The sequence below is a fragment of the Littorina saxatilis genome, linkage group LG2 (assembly GCF_037325665.1).
Source record: "Littorina saxatilis isolate snail1 linkage group LG2, US_GU_Lsax_2.0, whole genome shotgun sequence".
Lineage (NCBI taxonomy): Eukaryota > Metazoa > Mollusca > Gastropoda > Littorinimorpha > Littorinidae > Littorina > Littorina saxatilis.
This window is the reverse complement of record NC_090246.1, coordinates 1,042,280-1,059,314: the sequence shown is the minus strand read 5'-3', so window position 1 is coordinate 1,059,314 and position 17,035 is coordinate 1,042,280. Positions and strand designations below refer to the sequence as shown.

At 43.5% G+C, this 17,035-nt stretch overlaps 3 protein-coding genes across 5 annotated transcripts in view; all 3 read left to right on the top strand.

Moving 5' to 3' along the window:
• The window catches only part of LOC138957504 (KRAB-A domain-containing protein 2-like), a 4,088-nt gene extending 3,428 nt beyond the window's left edge, over positions 1–660 (top strand). The window contains exon 2 of the mRNA XM_070328623.1: positions 1–660. This exon is cut by the window's left edge and continues 1,772 nt beyond it. Within this exon, the coding sequence (XP_070184724.1) occupies positions 1–29 (29 nt within the window). The 3' untranslated portion in view covers positions 30–660.
• LOC138957516 (spermine oxidase-like) overlaps positions 1–6,988 on the top strand; it is a 13,168-nt gene extending 6,180 nt beyond the window's left edge. The window contains exon 5 of the mRNA XM_070328632.1: positions 4,078–6,988. Within this exon, the coding sequence (XP_070184733.1) occupies positions 4,078–5,206 (1,129 nt within the window). The 3' untranslated portion in view covers positions 5,207–6,988. The remainder of the gene's footprint in view (positions 1–4,077) is intronic.
• Positions 6,989–9,012: 2,024 nt separating this feature from the next.
• On the top strand, positions 9,013–15,140 carry LOC138957790 (peroxisomal N(1)-acetyl-spermine/spermidine oxidase-like). 3 transcript variants are annotated; one of them, XM_070328851.1, is made up of 4 exons: positions 9,013–9,159; positions 10,285–10,408; positions 11,651–11,803; positions 12,374–15,140. In XM_070328851.1, the coding sequence occupies exons 2-4, from the start codon at positions 10,290–10,292 to the stop codon at positions 13,497–13,499; spliced, it is 1,398 nt and encodes a 465-aa protein (XP_070184952.1). In that variant the 5' UTR covers positions 9,013–9,159; positions 10,285–10,289; the 3' UTR covers positions 13,500–15,140. The 3 variants fall into 3 exon arrangements, with proteins under 3 accessions (XP_070184952.1, XP_070184959.1, XP_070184949.1); XM_070328858.1 differs by lacking the exon at positions 9,013–9,159 and adding an exon at positions 9,742–9,947; XM_070328848.1 differs by lacking the exon at positions 9,013–9,159 and adding an exon at positions 9,742–9,982.
• Positions 15,141–17,035: the final 1,895 nt, after the last annotated feature.

The following is a 17,035-nucleotide window of genomic DNA, read 5'->3' as shown; positions in this document are numbered from 1 at the left end:
ACCAAAGCCTGACATGCAAAAACAAATGAACAGAAGAATGCCTGGTACTCAAACTATGTGTGTATGTGTGTGTGTGTGTGTGTGTGTGTGTGTGTGTGTGTTGGTGTATGTGTGTGTGTGTGTGTGTGTGTGTGTGTTGGTGTGTGTGTGTTTTATTCATTGCTCTACATTTTATCTACATTTTAAATTCTTGCACATATTTATAACCATTTCCATTCCTAAAGTGCACAGTGCAAATGCTCTGAACGTAAAGCATTATGCCACTAAAGCCTGGCATGCAAAAACAAATGAACAGAAGAGTAATTAACACTCAAATCTACATGAAAATGTGTGTATTTTAGTATTTCATTTTGTTATTATTCTTTTATCTACCTTTTAATCTGACAGATAATAACATTAAAATCTGGTACATATTTATAACCCTTTTCATTCTTATTGTACACGTGCGTGCGTGCGTTTCGATTGATCAAGAGTTTGTGTGTCAGGCATTTCTGGAAATGCCTAACAGCTAATTTCAGTCATTACTGGAAATGACTAAAATATCCAGCTAAACTTTAGGCATTTCCTGAAATGACCGAGTGAATCAGTCATTTCCGTAAATGACTACTTTTCGGTAGTCATTTCCGGAAATGCCTGGTTTCCCAACTTGCCTGTAACATATACAAGATGTCAACAACCACCACTGATATAGCAGTATCCCTTCCTTATTAGCCCTCAAGCAATCCATTTAGGGAAAGCTGATGACAAGCCCTCTGCTGCCTTTCCGAGCTCTAAAACATCGCAGAACACAACCCTTGGCAGGAGTGTTTATGTTATCGCTCGGCCAGGAAAGAACAAATTTGCAAGCAAGACAAGGAAGAGAAATGAATTTCTGGCTGAAAATGTGCACAGTTAAGAAGTCACACACTGAGTCAGTTTAGTAGAAAGAGACATAGTCAGTACTATCAGGGCTGCTTAATAATAATACACACATTTTAAATCATCAGAATACACTCTCTGCAATCTTCTATACTGATTGCACAAAGAAACATTCAATGCGGAAGAAATCAGTTAAATACTGCTGTTTCCTACATGTCGAACCGGTACATAAGAATCACATTACACCGCCAACCGAAAGACCAAACTTGTCAAAGTTTTGTAAGTGAACACTACATCTTACAAGCAACAAAATATGCATGTTAGTGCATTTACACCTCCAGCATACATACAGATTAAACGTATTACGCTTAAAACAATATTTATGCTGTTTTCAAGAAAAAAAAGTGAGTGTGGTTGAAGCTTTTTGAATATTCCGCGCAAATTTCGATGCTCCGCCTTGCAAGGTCACGGCGGCCGCTAGCTGCTGAGCAGGAATTCGGAAATCTGTGGCACCATGCATAGGCGGTAAAGGCGCCTTCCTGTAACATTTACGTGGTTTTAAGTGTGTTTAACATTTCTCAGTTCCTGGAGCCCTTGCAATGATTATAATGATGACAAGAAGCAGAAGTTTCAAAGTAGTGTTACAAAATGTGGTTGTCTTGAAACAATTAACACAGGGTTTTTTCCATGTTGAGTGCAGCTGAGAATAGTTCTGTGTGAACTCAGTTATGCTGGTCCGCAGTAACCGAGCCGCTACTGTCGGAACTCGCGATAAAAGATAGGCCTAACCACAAAAAACACAATCGGCACTTTCTTGAAAAATCTTCCTTAATCTATTGGTATATATGTTCTGCGCGAACTTAGAATCCGGTTTCATTCTAGAATGGACCGGGTCCAGGTTGGAATTCTAACCCTGCGCAAGTACAGGGGTGCCATTCTAGAATGAAACCCTTGAATAAAGGGGGCCGTAATGTTTGTAGGTAAGACAGTTGTCTTCCCTTGAATTATCTCCACCTGCACCTTCCCTTTGATAAAATGGGGCTGATTTGTCTACCCCTGAAAAAAATCCTTTGGCGATCTTGCGATGTCATGTCATGTCAAGAAAGTTGACACTCCTGAGTACGCAATAAACAAAGGCAGACCATAGCAAGGGGGACTACCAGGGCGGTATTGTTTGCAGGGCAGTTGTTTTTGTGATGAGAGCCGGTTGCGGCCGCTTGCAATGTCAGCGCTGTCTCCCTCTCGGAAATGTCCGGTTTTTTGACAATTTTTTTGACAGACAGACAGACAGACGGTCAGACCGACTAACCGACAGACAGACCAACAGAAGGACAGAGTGAGTTATAGAGCTGTTGTCACAGGTTTAAAAAAAAGTTGACATTATATCTTCACAATTCAGAAGACCAACTTCATGTATATGAATAAGATTAAAAGTTACAAGCGAGATCGGCAAAACACTGTCAGTCCGGAAATTTCCGTTCGTAGCGATCAGTGCTGAGTGTCTCTCAAAATCGTAATCACTTTCAGAACATCACAATCCCAATTCACGATGTCTTTGAGTAAAGTGTAAAAAACCCGAAAAAAAACCCCAACCAAACACACAAAAAACAAAAACAAACAGAAAATCCACATTTGTGGCTTTGGCTGTGTGATAGTCTAACTGAAATGACTATTCCAACTTGGACCCAAATTCCAACCTTGCGCACGGCCGATTCTAGAATGGACCAGCAACAAGGGTTTCATTCTAGAATGGCACCCCTGTACTTGCGCAGGGTTAGAATTCCAACCTGGACCCGGTCCATTCTAGAATGAAACCGGATTCTAAGTTCGCGCAGAACATATATATGATATTACACTGACTAACCTTTTCATCTAAACCCTAGTTCTTCTTTACGAATGAATGTATTTTCTACTTTTGACGAGAAAAAAATAAAATGTATTCAGCTAGAGCCTATGGTTTCTTACTGCTGGGTCGGTGTCTGTAGCAGACGATACTTTGCCGCTCTGACAGAGAAACTGAATACAAGTCTAGAGTAAAGATAATGCAATGAACTTCGATATTTATCAACAGAGACAAAAGGTTCCTTTGGATATATGCTTTCAAATAGAAATATTATATTCAGCAAGTATTTGTGTTGTTGAGTCAGAGATATAATATAGCCTACATTGATCATCTATCTACATAATTATGTCTGATCACTGATGATAAGTTGGAACTCCATTTTGACAATTAATGCATATATTTTCGGGAAAGTGGGTGAAACACTGTACACTTTTCTTGGCAGTGCGGCGGATCTATCCAATTATAATTAAATTCCAATCTTTAATCCCCCCCCCCCCCCCCCCCGGGCCTCTCTCCGGCTGCTGTTTCTAAAATCATCTTCTTTTATTTTGTTAATCTGTTTGGGGGGCTGGGGAGGGGGGGGGGGGAGATTGTGTGCTTTACAGAGCTCTGTTAAACAGATTGCTATTTAACCTGTGTTGCGGCCACTTCAGTGAATGCAACTCGGTTCATCCATACATAATCCCGTTTATTTAAGACGGAAGCACGTGACCATCCTGGCAATACTCTCTAAATAGATAAAAGAAAGTGTTAGCAGATTATATTTCACAGTTTTGGTTTTAATCAATAAGTGCTTGAAGCGATTTTAAATTAGCATAATGATTGACCTTGCTAAAATGTGCAACTGAGATACTTTATCGAAGTTTTTAATACAACATTTTGATGCAGTCATGGCAACGCGTATGCTTCAAAATGTCGTCTGCAAAACCCCCACATACATAGCAAAAAAGCTCTGGTCTTCGCTTTGCAGACTTCTCCAAGAGTTTTTACTGAGACTCGGTTCCGAGATTCTGAATTATAAACAGTGGCCACCAGAGATAAACAACGCCAACTCGCCTGCAGGCTAGCGGCGAAAGACGCTTGACGAGCAGGGGCTAGTGTTTTGTCAGCACACGCTAAACAAAACAAGGCAGCTATAACACAGGACTGTGAGCTCTAATACTGAATTCGCCTCCACTGTTTTGATATGCACACACACACGCGCGCATGCATGCATACATACATACACCCTCGCCTCGCTCCGATCCCCAATCTACTGCAATGCATTTAGTCAAAATTGCCTAAAGGTAACAACACACACAAGATTCTGTTTAGATAGTTATGGATAGTTCTGAGTCTCAATCATCGACAGTATAATTTCATCATCTATGTTGCAGATTAAGCGGACAGTTCCGAGGAGAAAGTGGAGAGAACATCGACAAAGGGCTAGCGAAGCAGGTTTGGGAGCACTTTCTCAAGATGGAAAGCAGCATGGATGAAATTTACGTCCATGGAAGACAGTCGGACGCCGCCTTCCCAAGCCAGAAAACCTTCAAGGAATATGCCGAAGAAACCAGAGTCCAAGTTCTGCAGCAGTATCCCGAGAAAAGGGAAAGAGAGGCGGTCAACAAAGTGTTCAATGCCATCCTCAACTACTGTCAGTTCATGAACAGTGATGAGTTGGATATGGTGTCTGTGGATCTGCATGGAATGTACAAGCTATTTCCCGGTCCAGAGAAAGCTTTTACGGGAAAAGGCTACACGAGCTTTGTCGAGAAGTTCGTGGAGAAGTTACATGGCGACGTTATTCACTACAACACCGAAGCCACCAAGATTAACTGGGCAGGAGAACGAGTCGAGGTTGGGTGTAAGAACGGGAAGAGTTACAAAGCCGACCACGTCGTGATAACGTGCTCTCTTGGTCACCTGAAAGCCAACTACGAGAAGATGTTTGAACCAGAGCTACCAGAGTCCAAAGCCGGCGCCATCGAGAGGACCGGCTTTGGCCGTGTCACCAAGCTGTTCCTGTACTACGACCAACCGTTCTGGACAGAAGGCATGACGCTGGCCTGGTCTCAACACGGGGAGCCCATCACTGAAGCATCCGACTGGATCAAACAGGTGGTGTTCTTTGACATGGCTCCTGCAAACCCTAAGGCCATAGGCGGCTCTTTCGCAGGGCAAGGAGCGAAGATTCTTGAATCTCTCTCGGATGACGAGGTGGCCGCGACTTGCACAGAGGTGCTCGGCAAGTTCCTCAATGTCCCCAACATCCCCAGACCAACCAAGATCCTGCGGTCAAGCTGGAACACTGACCCTCTCTACAGGGGCGGCTACACTTACCAAAGCACAAAAAGCCAGGTTAAGGATGTCCATCGTCTTGCAGCGCCCCTTCCGGATGAACGCCGACCGAAGGTTCTGTTTGCAGGGGAGGCGACTCACCCTGACTACTACTCTACCGTCCATGGAGCTTTCCTGAGCGGAGTGAGAGAGAGTGAGAGGCTCGAGAAATTGTATGCCATGTAGAAAAAAGCAGCAACAAATTGCATGCACACTTTCTGTCACTACTTTAAAGGCACAGTAAGCCTCCCGTAAACCACCACTGAGCTCCCCGAGCCTCGACATACAGTGCAAGCATACTTCCATTTGAACGCTCACCGAACGGGAACATCCTGGCTGCTTTCTGTTGAGAGTGAGACATTTTCAAAGAATTCATTTTCGTGGACTATCCGAACGGAGTACCAGGCGCCTCGTTTTGGCGCTAGACCTAACTTTTACAATTTAAATAATAAATTGACAACTTGTTACACAAACATTCTTAAATCATAAAAGAATTCTTTTTTCATCAAGACAAGATCAGTACAATTCGAAGTTTTAAAAGTTTGAAAAAAGAAAAGCCCGGAAACGTGTCACGCAAAACGTCTTTCTCGTAGCAGACGACGGTTCTGCATAGCGCCAGTTCCTCTGAACGGTCAACGCCACCGCTCTAGTTCGTGTAAATCGCAGCCGTTTGTTGCGTTTTAGATTCAGAGGTACACAATAACGTGCTATTGCAGATAAGCTTACAGCGAGTCGCATTGAAATCACAAACTGGGACCGCTGGGTGGCCGAGTGGTAACGCACTTGCGCTCGGAAGCGAGAGGTTGCGAGTTCGACCCTGGGTCAGGGCGTTAGCAATTTTCTCCCCCCTTTCCTAACCTAGGTGGTGGGTTCAAGTGCTAGTCTTTCGGATGAGACGAAAAACCGAGGTCCCTTCGTGTACACTACATTGGGGTGTGCACGTTAAAGATCCCACGATTGACAAAAGGGTCTTTCCTGGCAAAATTGTATAGGCATAAATAAAAATGTCCACCAAAATACCCGTGTGACTTGGAATAATAGGCCGTGAAAAGTAGGATATGCGCCGAAATGGCTGCGATCTGCTGGCCGATGTGAATGCGTGATGTTTTGTGTTAAAAATTCCATCTCACACGGCGTAAATAAATCCCTGCGCCTTGAATATGTGCGCGATATAAATTGCATAAAATAAAAATAAAATAAAAAAATAAATCCCTGCGCTTAGAACTGTACCCACGGAATACGCGCGATATAAGCCTCATATTGATTGAAACTGACGACTAAATTGTGAGAAAAAAAAAGGAAACTGGATCACACGGGTTCACGATGGCGAAGGGGTAAGATAAACCACGCAAAAATAAATTCTTTGAAAATTGCTCGCTCTTTACGGAGGGCACCTATGATGTTCTCAAGCGGTGAGTGTTTGAATGAAAGGGTGTTCGTAGTGTGTGTAAAAGCCTGACAGTGTCTGTGGTGGTTTACGGGAGGCTGATTGTGCCTTTAAGAACAAATTGTATTCATTAATCAGTCTGTCAAGTTGTCATCCTGTACCATGCACGGAGCTTTTCTGATCATCAAGTTGTGGGAGACAGTTAGACTTGAAACACTGTAAGTTTCGACCTGGCTGAGAATCAAAATGTAAATGACTGCTCTTCGTCACTACTTTTTTTCGTTGTATTGTATTCTATTATTCAGTCAGTCTATTGTGCACTGCTTAGACCTTTGCCTTACGCAGTAAATCCACACTGCTGGAAGCCAGTTGGTGCAACTCTTAACACTTTTTTGGAATTTTAGTATTTCACTGCTCTCTACGTCACTTTCACAGAGAACCTGATAGGGTGAAGCCCCCCCCCCTCCGCCCCCCTCACACACTTTCTAGTACTTTGCGTTGCTTTCTTGTTTTTCTGAAATTGGGATTTGATATGTAACGGTTATGGGTATTCTCAAAATAAAACTGTAGCGAATCTGAAATGTGTCTCAAGTTGATTACATTATCACCATACATGTCTCCGGGATTGTTTGGCAAATACAGTATACAGAATCAAAATGTATTCCATGCTAGCAGATGTCTATCATACTAGATATTATGATAGGCTTCTGATGCTATCGAATACATGCTGTGGTATTTGTGTATGTGTGTTTGTACTTTGTGTGTGTGATTTTTTATATAATTTTTTTCCGCTGTGCTTATCATGAAACGCACGTGATGAGACTGTAGTCATACGCGCGAGCATAAGTGTGTGTGTGTGTGAGTGTGTGTGTGTGCAGTGTGTGTGTATGTGCGTATATGTTTGTGTGTGTGTGTGTATGTGTGTCAGTGCGGTGTGAGCACGGTGCCGTGTGTGTGTGTGTGTGTCACAGCCGGTTTTGTGTGTGTGTGTGTGTGTGAGCGCGTGCGTGCGACGGTCTATGTCTGTCTGCCTGTCGCCTACGGGACTGAGCGGTGTGCGTGAATGCGTGCTTGTATGTGTGTGCGGAGATTCGCCCCCAAGTTTGGGAAGTCAGTGACCACAAAAGGCCACCGACAGCGACATTTTCACCTGTGTGTTGCTTTGTGTCAGGTACTAATTGTCAGGTTGCTCTAATAAGCCAAATCTGTCCACAGACACTTTTTAACAAAGCACATGCAGGTGTCACGAACTGAAAACCGTCTGCCTGAACAATCCCTCTCAATGCGGTCAATGCGCATGCGCTAACATGGGGAGACTGATTAATCAGGTCGTGAACAACCTAACCCAAACGGCCCTAGCTAACCCTAACCCTTACCCTAACCCTAAATCCTAACCCTAACACTAACCCTAACCATAGACCAAATGGTCCATGCCCTAACCCATGCCTCGTTCGGTCAAAGGGTCGCATTTTTGAAGTCCAAGATTGGCGCATGCGCATCATTTGACCGCATGATAGTTGAGAGGGATTGTTCAGCCGAGTTTTCAGTTCGTGACACAGGCAAACATCCGTGACAACTGTGCACGTAACTAACAGACTTACAATTAACGTAGCTAGGCCTAAGTACACAGACGATATAAATGTGCACACATGCAACGCATTTGTGACCCGGCAAAGAAGTAAAGACATTTATTTGCGCGGCGCACTCACGCACACACGTCATATGCCGGCACGCACACACACACACACATGTGCACACGCGCATTATCAGCAGTCGCACGCACGTACTACACCACACCACACTAACAAGCGCGCACACATGTGACCAAATCAGAAACGATTAGGTGCAGCTGCGATGTCAGCTGTATTCGTAAATTATTTACAACGCGCAAAGCGTCAGTAGTTGACTGATTTACCTGACCCACCCCCACCCCCCCAGACCATTTATGTCGTCGCTTCAGTGTCTTTCAACACGATAGGGTAAGAGGTAATCTACTACATAACAAGTTTATTGTTTTATAACTAACTTAGTTGAGTCTGCATGTATTCATGAGTACTCCACATACGCGGCAAATAGTAATTAGAAAAAAGATACGTCTGAAGATTTTGTGTCAGGTCAGTCGGTGTCAGTGTGTGACGGTGTACGTGCCGTGTGAATGAGTGTGTGCCGTGTGTGTGTGTGTGTGTGTGTGTGCGTGTGTGTTTGTTTGTGTGTGTGTGTGTCAGTGTGTGTTGTGTGTGCTTCGATGTGTGTCAGTGTTTGTGTGTGTGTCAGTTACTGTGTGTGTGTGTGTGTGTGTGTGTTAATGTGTGTGTGTCTGTGTGTGTATGTGTGTGTGTGTTAGTGTGAACGCGTGCGCTTTGGGGCTCGAGGCAAAGGGCGTACGTGTCTATAATCATTAATCTTTATCGGATGTCGACCAAAAGGCGGTCGCCGGAAAAACTTGACGCCGGCAAAGATTTGTGCATACCGTGCCGTGAACGTCATCTGAGTGCACGAACGGCAGAATGTACCATGACATTGTTTGTTATCGATTGTCTTTCGGCGCCTGTGGTTTCTGCTCACGGGACAAGCACGCGTGCTCGTCAATTGCACCTGCGTCACAGGTCGCGGTCAGACTGAGAGTTTATAAAGACTTTGTTCACGTTCTTGTATATATACAGAGATCGGTACAGTTCCGAGAGACTCAGTATTTCTTCAACAAGATAACAGCAGATGTGAGAACTGTAGATCTACGTCCGCCTCAAACTTTGTGAGTTTTGCGATTTACCTATCTGACCGGCGGTTTGGAACTGATTTGCCAGTGTCACAGTCGTGTGTCACGTGTACCTCTGTGTGTGTGTGTGTGTGTGTGTGTGTAATTGTGTGTGTGTGTGTGTAATTGTGTGTGTGTGTGTGTGTGTGTGTGCCACGTTGTGTGTGTGTGTGTGTGTGAGAGAGAGAGAGAGAGAGAGAGAGAGAGAGAGAGGGAGAGAGTACCAGGCCCTTCAATCAGGAGTGGGCTTATGATATGCTGGGTGATCTTAGAATAACCCTTTTTAGCGGATGAGCGTATGATACGAAGAGCGGGGCACGAGGTGAGTGTCTGCAGAAAAAATGTAATAACTCCTAAAATACTAATTATCCTGCAACCATATTACAGTTGTCAAAACTCGAAATGTAGCGCTACTTATTCACGTTGCTCTTTTTATAAAAAAAAATGCGTATCTATTGAATAACTATCCAAAACACAAGGCAGGTCGCTGATTTGTGGTCGGGTGCTCTTATGAAATACCCCCCCTGTGCGCTTATGATAGCTTGATTTTCGGATCGGATGCGCTTATGATTGGTTTCGCTGCGCTGCTTAGTTCCCACTTTCTTGCTACCTTGTTGCTACTAAAACGTATACACATTATTTTATTTAGCCCTTTGCCGCGACAAGGTTTGCCAATACCGGCACTTGTCTAGACAGTGACGTCATTCATAGATGACGCCAATCATAAATGACTTTTGTCAAGGGAACTTATGCTTTCAAGTGTTGCTGCTTCCAGTGACAGGAAGGTATAGAGATAATATAGTTCTCTGCTTCACCAAATGTACGACCAATAGTGAGATGTTTTGTGTCTTTTTATACTTCCTACTAATACTGCCGACAAACTAGCCAGAATTGCACTATTGAGCCTAGACAGAAAAAGGGTTAGACAAAAATGCAGCCTCAATGACATCTCTCAATTATTTCACGCTCATAATAAATACAGCTGTATTTATTTTAAATTACAGCTGTAATAGTTATGAGCCAAACGGCTTTCCATACTGCTATGACTGTGTATGCGTGTGCATGAGTGTTAGTGTTCGTCTGTTTGTCTATAGATCTGTGATTGTTTAAATCTGTGTGCAGTAACTATGTCCAGGAGCAGCACCTCAGTGGTTGTGGTCGGGGCTGGCATCGCCGGACTGAGCACCGCGTACCATCTCCTGGAGGCTGGCTTCACTAAAGTTATTGTGCTTGAAGCCTCAGACAGGTGACTATAGTTTAACTTGCACTTGGTTTCTAAACATAATACTTACTGTAGTATTTACAAATGGCTTCTTTGTTGTTGTTTTCAGGGAAAGTAACATTAGGCTACAAACTCAGTGAAGTCACGAGTCCTTGCTGCTCAGCAGTCTTGGAATGGTACAATGGAATCCCGTTGTAAACCCCCCCTCCCCCCCTTGACAGTGTGTTTGTAGAGTCGATCTTTCTCAGAGAAAAATATTCAAACGATTAATTTTGCAAGTGAAAATGTCTGTGGGCGAACGAATCTTAAAGCAGTGCCCGTCGAGTTAAAAGAAGTTTGTGAGTTTTACCATCCCAGGCTGTTCTGAATTTTTACATTTAGTCAAGTTTTGACTAAATGTTTTAACGTAGAGGGGGGAATCGAGACGAGGGTCGTGGTGTATGTGCGTGTGTGTGTGTGTGTGTGTGTGTCTGTCTGTCTGTGTGTGTGTGTAGAGCGATTCAGACTAAACTACTGGACCGATCTTTATGAAATTTGACATGAGAGTTCCTGGGTATGAAATCCCCGAACGTTTTTTTCATTTTTTTGATAAATGTCTTTAATGACGTCATATCCGGCTTTTCGTGAAAGTTGAGGCGGCACTGTCACGCCCTCATTTTTCAACCAAATTGGTTGAAATTTTGGTCGGGTAATGTTCGACGAAGCCCAGACTTCGGTATTGCATTTCAGCGTGGTGGCTTAAAAATTAATTAATGACTTTGGTCATTAAAAATCTGAAAATTGTAAAAAAAATATGTTTTTTATAAAACGATCCAAATTTACGTTTATCTTATTCTCCATCATTTGCTGATTCCAAAAACATATAAATATGTTATATTCGGATTCAAAAAAAACTCTGAAAATTAAATATATAAAAATTATTATCAAAATAAAATTTTCCAAATCAATTTAAAAACACTTTCATCTTATTCCTTGTCGGTTCCTGATTCCAAAAACATATAGATATGATATGTTTGGATTAAAAACACGCTCAGAAAGTTAAAACGAAGAGAGGTACAGAAAAGCGTGCTATCCTTCCCAGCGCAACTACTACCCCGCTCTTCTTGTCAATTTCACTGCCTATGCCGTGAGCGGTGGACTGACGAGTCTTGCTGCGTTGCATTGCGTTCAGTTTCATTCTGTGAGTTCGACAGCTACTTGACTAAATGTTGTATTTTCGCCTTATGCGACTTGTTGTATTTGTTCCATTGTTTGTTTGTATGACAGACACGGTGGCCGAATTCTGTCAGTGATTCCTAAAGAAGGCGAAGGAGCCATAGAGCTGGGGGGTACGTGTATTCATGGTGCTAGCGTTGAGAACCCCGTCTTCAGGCTGGCCACGGAATGGGGAATGGCCGACTCCCTTTCCCTGTCGGACAGGTGTGAGAAGAAGAAGAAGAAGAGAGAGAGAGAGAGAGAGAGAGAGAGAGAGAGAGAGAGAGAGAGAGAGAGAGAGAGAGAGAGAGAGAGAGAGAGAGAGAGAGAGAGAGAGAGAGAGAGAAAAAGAGAAAAAGAGAGAGACTGAGAGAGATTGACTGAACTTTATTTTATGAGGAAAAATCGGTTCAGGCGATATGCCTTGTCTTGCACACACACACACACACACACGAGAGACAGAGAGAGTGTGTGACTCTGTCAGTGGTGTCAGTGTGTGTTTGTGTGCGATACAAGTGATTACAAGGTTGAAAAATAAAGCTTTTGAAGGGCAGATGCATGGCATAAACATTTCTTGAGAACATGTTTCTTTGTCTAACCAATTTGAGTTTTAATGAAAAAAATGTGAGGTGTTATTGAAATTATTGCAAACATGGTTTATTTTTTAAAGCCTAATACTTGCTTTGAGTAAACGCTGTATTACTGGTTTACAGTGGAGATTTGTGTTAACAATAAAAATGGTCTGTAGAACACACGTTATCGTCAATATATATTGTAGACCATTTTCTATTGCAGAATATGTGGACAGTTTCGCGAAGAGAATGGAGAAATTATTGATGAAGAGTTAGTAAGGCAGGTTTGGGAGCTCTTTCTAAAGATGGAAGCCAGCATGGATAAAATCTACACAGAAAGAAAACATTCAAAAGATTTCCCAAGCTCAAAAACCTTCAAGGAATATGCTGAAGAGACCAGACCTCAAATTCTTCAAGAGTTTCCCGAGGAAAAGGAGCGGGAACGGGCAGATAAAGTATTCAACGTCATCCTCAACTATTGCCGGTTCATGAACGGAGACGAACTTGACAAGGTGTCAGCAGATTTCATAGGCCAGTATAAATCTTTTCCTGGCCCTGAAATGACCTTCATGGGAAAAGGCTACACAGGCTTTGTGGACAAGCTTGCCGATAAGCTGCCCGGTGACATTATCCGTTATAACACTGAAGTCACCAAGATCCTTTGGGAGAAAAGCACGGTGGAAGTCAGGTGTAAGAATGGACAGACGTACACAGCTGACCATGTTGTGATTACATGTCCTCTTGGTCACCTGAAAGCCAACTATAAGAACATGTTTGAACCAGAGCTACCAGAGTCCAAGGCCGGCGCCATTGAGAGAACCGGATTTGGTCGCGTTGCCAAGCTCTTCGTCTACTACGACCAACCGTTCTGGAAAGAAGGCATAAAACTAGCCTGGTCTGAACAAGGACAACCCAACACTGAAAAGTCAGACTGGACCAAGCAACTGGTCTTCTTCGAGATGCTCCCAGCAAACCCCAAAGCCCTGGGAGGCCCTTTTGCTGGACGGGGAGCTGAAATCATGGAGTCGCTGTCAGAGGAGGAGGTGGCCTCAGCCTGCACAGAGCTGCTCAGAAAGTTCTTCAACGACCCGCACATCCCAAAACCGACAAAACTTCTGAGGTCCAACTGGATCAGCAACCCTTTGTTCAGAGGCGGCTACACCTACCTGAGCACAGAAAACCGTTCCGATGACATGCAGCACCTTGCCGCTCCTCTTCCGGACCAACGTCGACCAAAGGTTCTGTTCGCTGGAGAGGCCACACACCCTGACTACTACTCTACTGTTCACGGCGCTTACCTGAGTGGAGCGAGAGAGAGCCAGCGACTGATAGAACTGTACGAACAATAGACAGGTATTATTCATGATGTCTTGCAGGGTAACCCCTAAAAATGCCACCCCTAAAAATGCTACATGTAATAACTTCTGAAATTGAAATTATTTTCGTTGTGCGTGCATAATAATAATAATAATAATAAAACATTCTTTTATAGCGCTGTTCACCGCTGAATGGCAGTCTCATGGTGCTTTACATTAGACATTAAAATTTAACATTTTACATATATAAAAAGTGCATACCGAATTTTAACGTTTTATGTTATTACATATTGTGTTGTATGTTGTGATATGTATATGTATACACCACATATGAATTTCGTGTTTTAGATATGTGATGTAGCCAAGTGCTAAACTGCTCACTAATTCGTTATAATGTTTTTATGTCATTCCTGTCTTGTGTAAGTTTTGCCCATCGCTTTATGTTTTGTGTAATGTCATTATCTGTTCTAAGTTAAATGTTGATATGCTCAGACACCTGGCGGTCGTAAACTCGCTCAGTCGGCTGTGTCCACTAGGGAACATAATATGTTTTCCTTTGACGTCAAGCCGCCCTCCCAGAGAGAGACGCCGGGGTACCTTGGGCCCCAGGTGGTCGTTATGCAACTGATGTGCCGCCAGCCTGTCTAGGTATCGTTGGACTCGGCGTTTTGGCAAGTTGGTGTCATTTCTTTTGACAGGGTAGATCATAGAAGATGCCAGGTGGCTTGGAGGTTTTAGTCTCTTACCCCCCCCCCCCTTTCCTTGTCTTTACTGACCAATGAGAAGTGATGTCAGTTTTGTTAGCTAACTCTTGATTGGTGGCTTTTGACGCCACCCATCCCCATGTACATGATAGCATTTGAGATTTTGGGAGAGAACTGAGAACTATCTCGAAGAGAGAGGACGTACTTGTTTTTGTACTTTGTTATCATGGAGACATACCGTCTGATGTAGATTGCATTGTACTATTGGTGTGGCCTCCCGGCCTTCGGGTTGGGAGCTGGGTTGGTGAGGAGAAGAGAAGAATAGAAAATAAAGAGAAATGTGAATCGACAGACATGGTTTTCCAGAGTTTCATGTTGCATCAAGTGATTCGTCGGTCCGTCTGTGCCAGTGAACTCTTGTCTATCATTCTCTACATGTGAGTGAAAGTCCATTACGAGAGCAAGTGATGTTCGTTCAGTGCAAGACACTAAAGAGGCACCCACATGGTGTACTCCTGAACTTCGGGGTTTACTTCTACTAGGTGACTACATTCACCCAACTACTACATCAAGAGTCAACAATCAATATTATCTACCTTCCACTCCTCCACTACAGTAATAAAGTTTAGACAGATTGAAGTTAAATTAGTTTCAAGTAAGTGAACAAAAGCTGTGTGGCGTTTGTTCAATTGAACGACACCAAACTTGATGAATTGATGGTAAGCCTGCATATCATTGATGTTTTTGCTATTGTTTTAAAAGATTCCATTTTATACTGTGAATAGAGACAAATTGCTTGTTAATGTTTAAATTGTATCAGCATGCTAAATACAAGACCCTGTTATATGTGAAAAATAATTTAAGAAGATGACATGCTTTGTGATTTTTGTTTTAATTCTATTATTGAAACACCATTAATATTGCCCTTCAGCCAATGCTGAATTCAGAATTTAATAAACATGTAAACCTACATCCGTCTGAATGTGTCATTGTATACAAATTTAAACCCCATCAACAGTATTAGTGCAACCCAACCACAACTTCAATAACAAAAGGCAAACTCAAATAATTATAACAAATGTAACTGCACACAAAAGGATACTCTTATCACGAGTTTTACTTTGACATTTGAGTATTTTAAAAAGCAAAGGCAACATAAGTTTGTGCACATCACTTCTTCCACAATATTCTTCTTCTTCTTCTTCGTTCATGGGCTTAGACTCCCATGTTCACTCATGTTTATAGCACGAGTGGATTTTTACGTGTATGACCGTTTTTACCCCGCCATTCAGGCAGCCATACGCCGCTTTCAGGGGAGGCATGCTGGATTACAGGATCTTTTCCGTGCGCACTTGGCCTTGTGCTTGCGTGTACACACGAAGGGGGTTAAGTCACTGGCAGGTCTGCACATAAGTTGACCTGGGAGATCGGAAAAATCTCCACTCTTAACCCACCAGGCGGCAGCGACCGGGATTCGAACTCACGACCTCCCGATAAGGAGGCCGACGTCTTACCACCACGCCACTTCGCCCGTCTCTTCCACAATAATCTTTGGTCCTTTCAATGCTAACATTGCATCACGTCTCTACATTCAGCCAAAAGTGAAAATGCAGCTACTACAGAAGCTGCCAAAGTAGACCAAATACTGCACTTGAAAGTAAAAAACCCACCAAATACTTGAGGAAGGTATCCCATGAACACTACACTGATTTCACCTGAAGGCATGTGAATGCCGAGATATATAATACTAGAATGAATACCCGCTTCGCCGGGTAGCCGGCTTCGCCGGGAAGAAGTACTTAGAGCCGTACGCCGGCTTCGCCAGGTTCGAACAATGGACCCGCCAAGCTTAGGTCCCTCCCAGATTCGTGGAATGGGAACAGCACGAAAATGATTCAGTGGCCATAATGCCATTCCTGACCATATCGAGTCCCATCCTTGTCGACGAATGTAACCGTGTTAATCACCTTCGGAGGCGAACTCCACTCAAACAGGACTGAGCAAGTTATGGCTTCTCAAAGGAAGGCCAGTACATAAAATTACACAAAAGCCGCCAGACCACATCACAAACAGAACTGAACAATGCACAGGTGTTGCTTACATAGAGACACACACACTCACACACACACACACAAAAACACAGAGAAGCCGTATCTATAGAGAGATAGATGACAGTGTATTTTTCGCGTGGCTATAAATTGATTCGACCTTTGCACTTTTACAGTGAGGATAATTTACGGGTCCAATTTACGTTCTGTACACTGCGTTGACCTTCTAAATCTAAATATAGTAACAGTAACAGAACGCCGGGAATATATCCGAAGACGCTCAGCGCAGTGGACAGCGCAGTGTAGTAACTTACAACTGAACGGGAAAGCCACACGAAGGAAGGGAGATAAACGCCAAACACTGGAGAAGATAAGGAAGAGTTACTTATAATGGTGAAATGAACACAAAAACGAAAATGAGTTCAGCGCTGCGCGCTGAGAGCACGTGTTGAAATATCTCATCGATGATATTGTGTCCGGGGTGTAGCTGAATACGGTGTCCAAATTTGAAAAAGATCCACCGAGAACTTTGGCGTTGTGATGTGGTGTAGCGGCTATGGTGTGTCGGTATGGGGGCCCGGGTAGCTGAGGTGGAACCAAAATAGCTGAGGTGGAACCAAAATCGGTTCCGCGCTGCGCGCTGAGAGCACGTGTTGAAATATCGACCAGGTTGTGTCGTGTCCCGGGTCTACCTGAATATGCCCACCAAATTTGAAGCAGATCCATCGAGAACTTTGGCCGTGCATCGCGCACAGACAGATACACAGACAGATACACAGACAGATACACAGACACACAGACACACAGACACTAGTCG

Bases quoted from the DNA above. Each gene is read 5' to 3' on its own strand.
- LOC138957790 (XM_070328848.1), top strand. From the start codon at position 9,874: ATGACGCCAATCATAAATGACTTTTGTCAAGGGAACTTATGCTTTCAA. The intron at 9,983-10,284 runs GTACGACCAATA...ATCTGTGTGCAG, and splicing joins AGTTCTCTGCTTCACCAAAT to TAACTATGTCCAGGAGCAGC. The intron at 10,409-11,650 runs GTGACTATAGTT...TTTGTATGACAG, and splicing joins GTGCTTGAAGCCTCAGACAG to ACACGGTGGCCGAATTCTGT.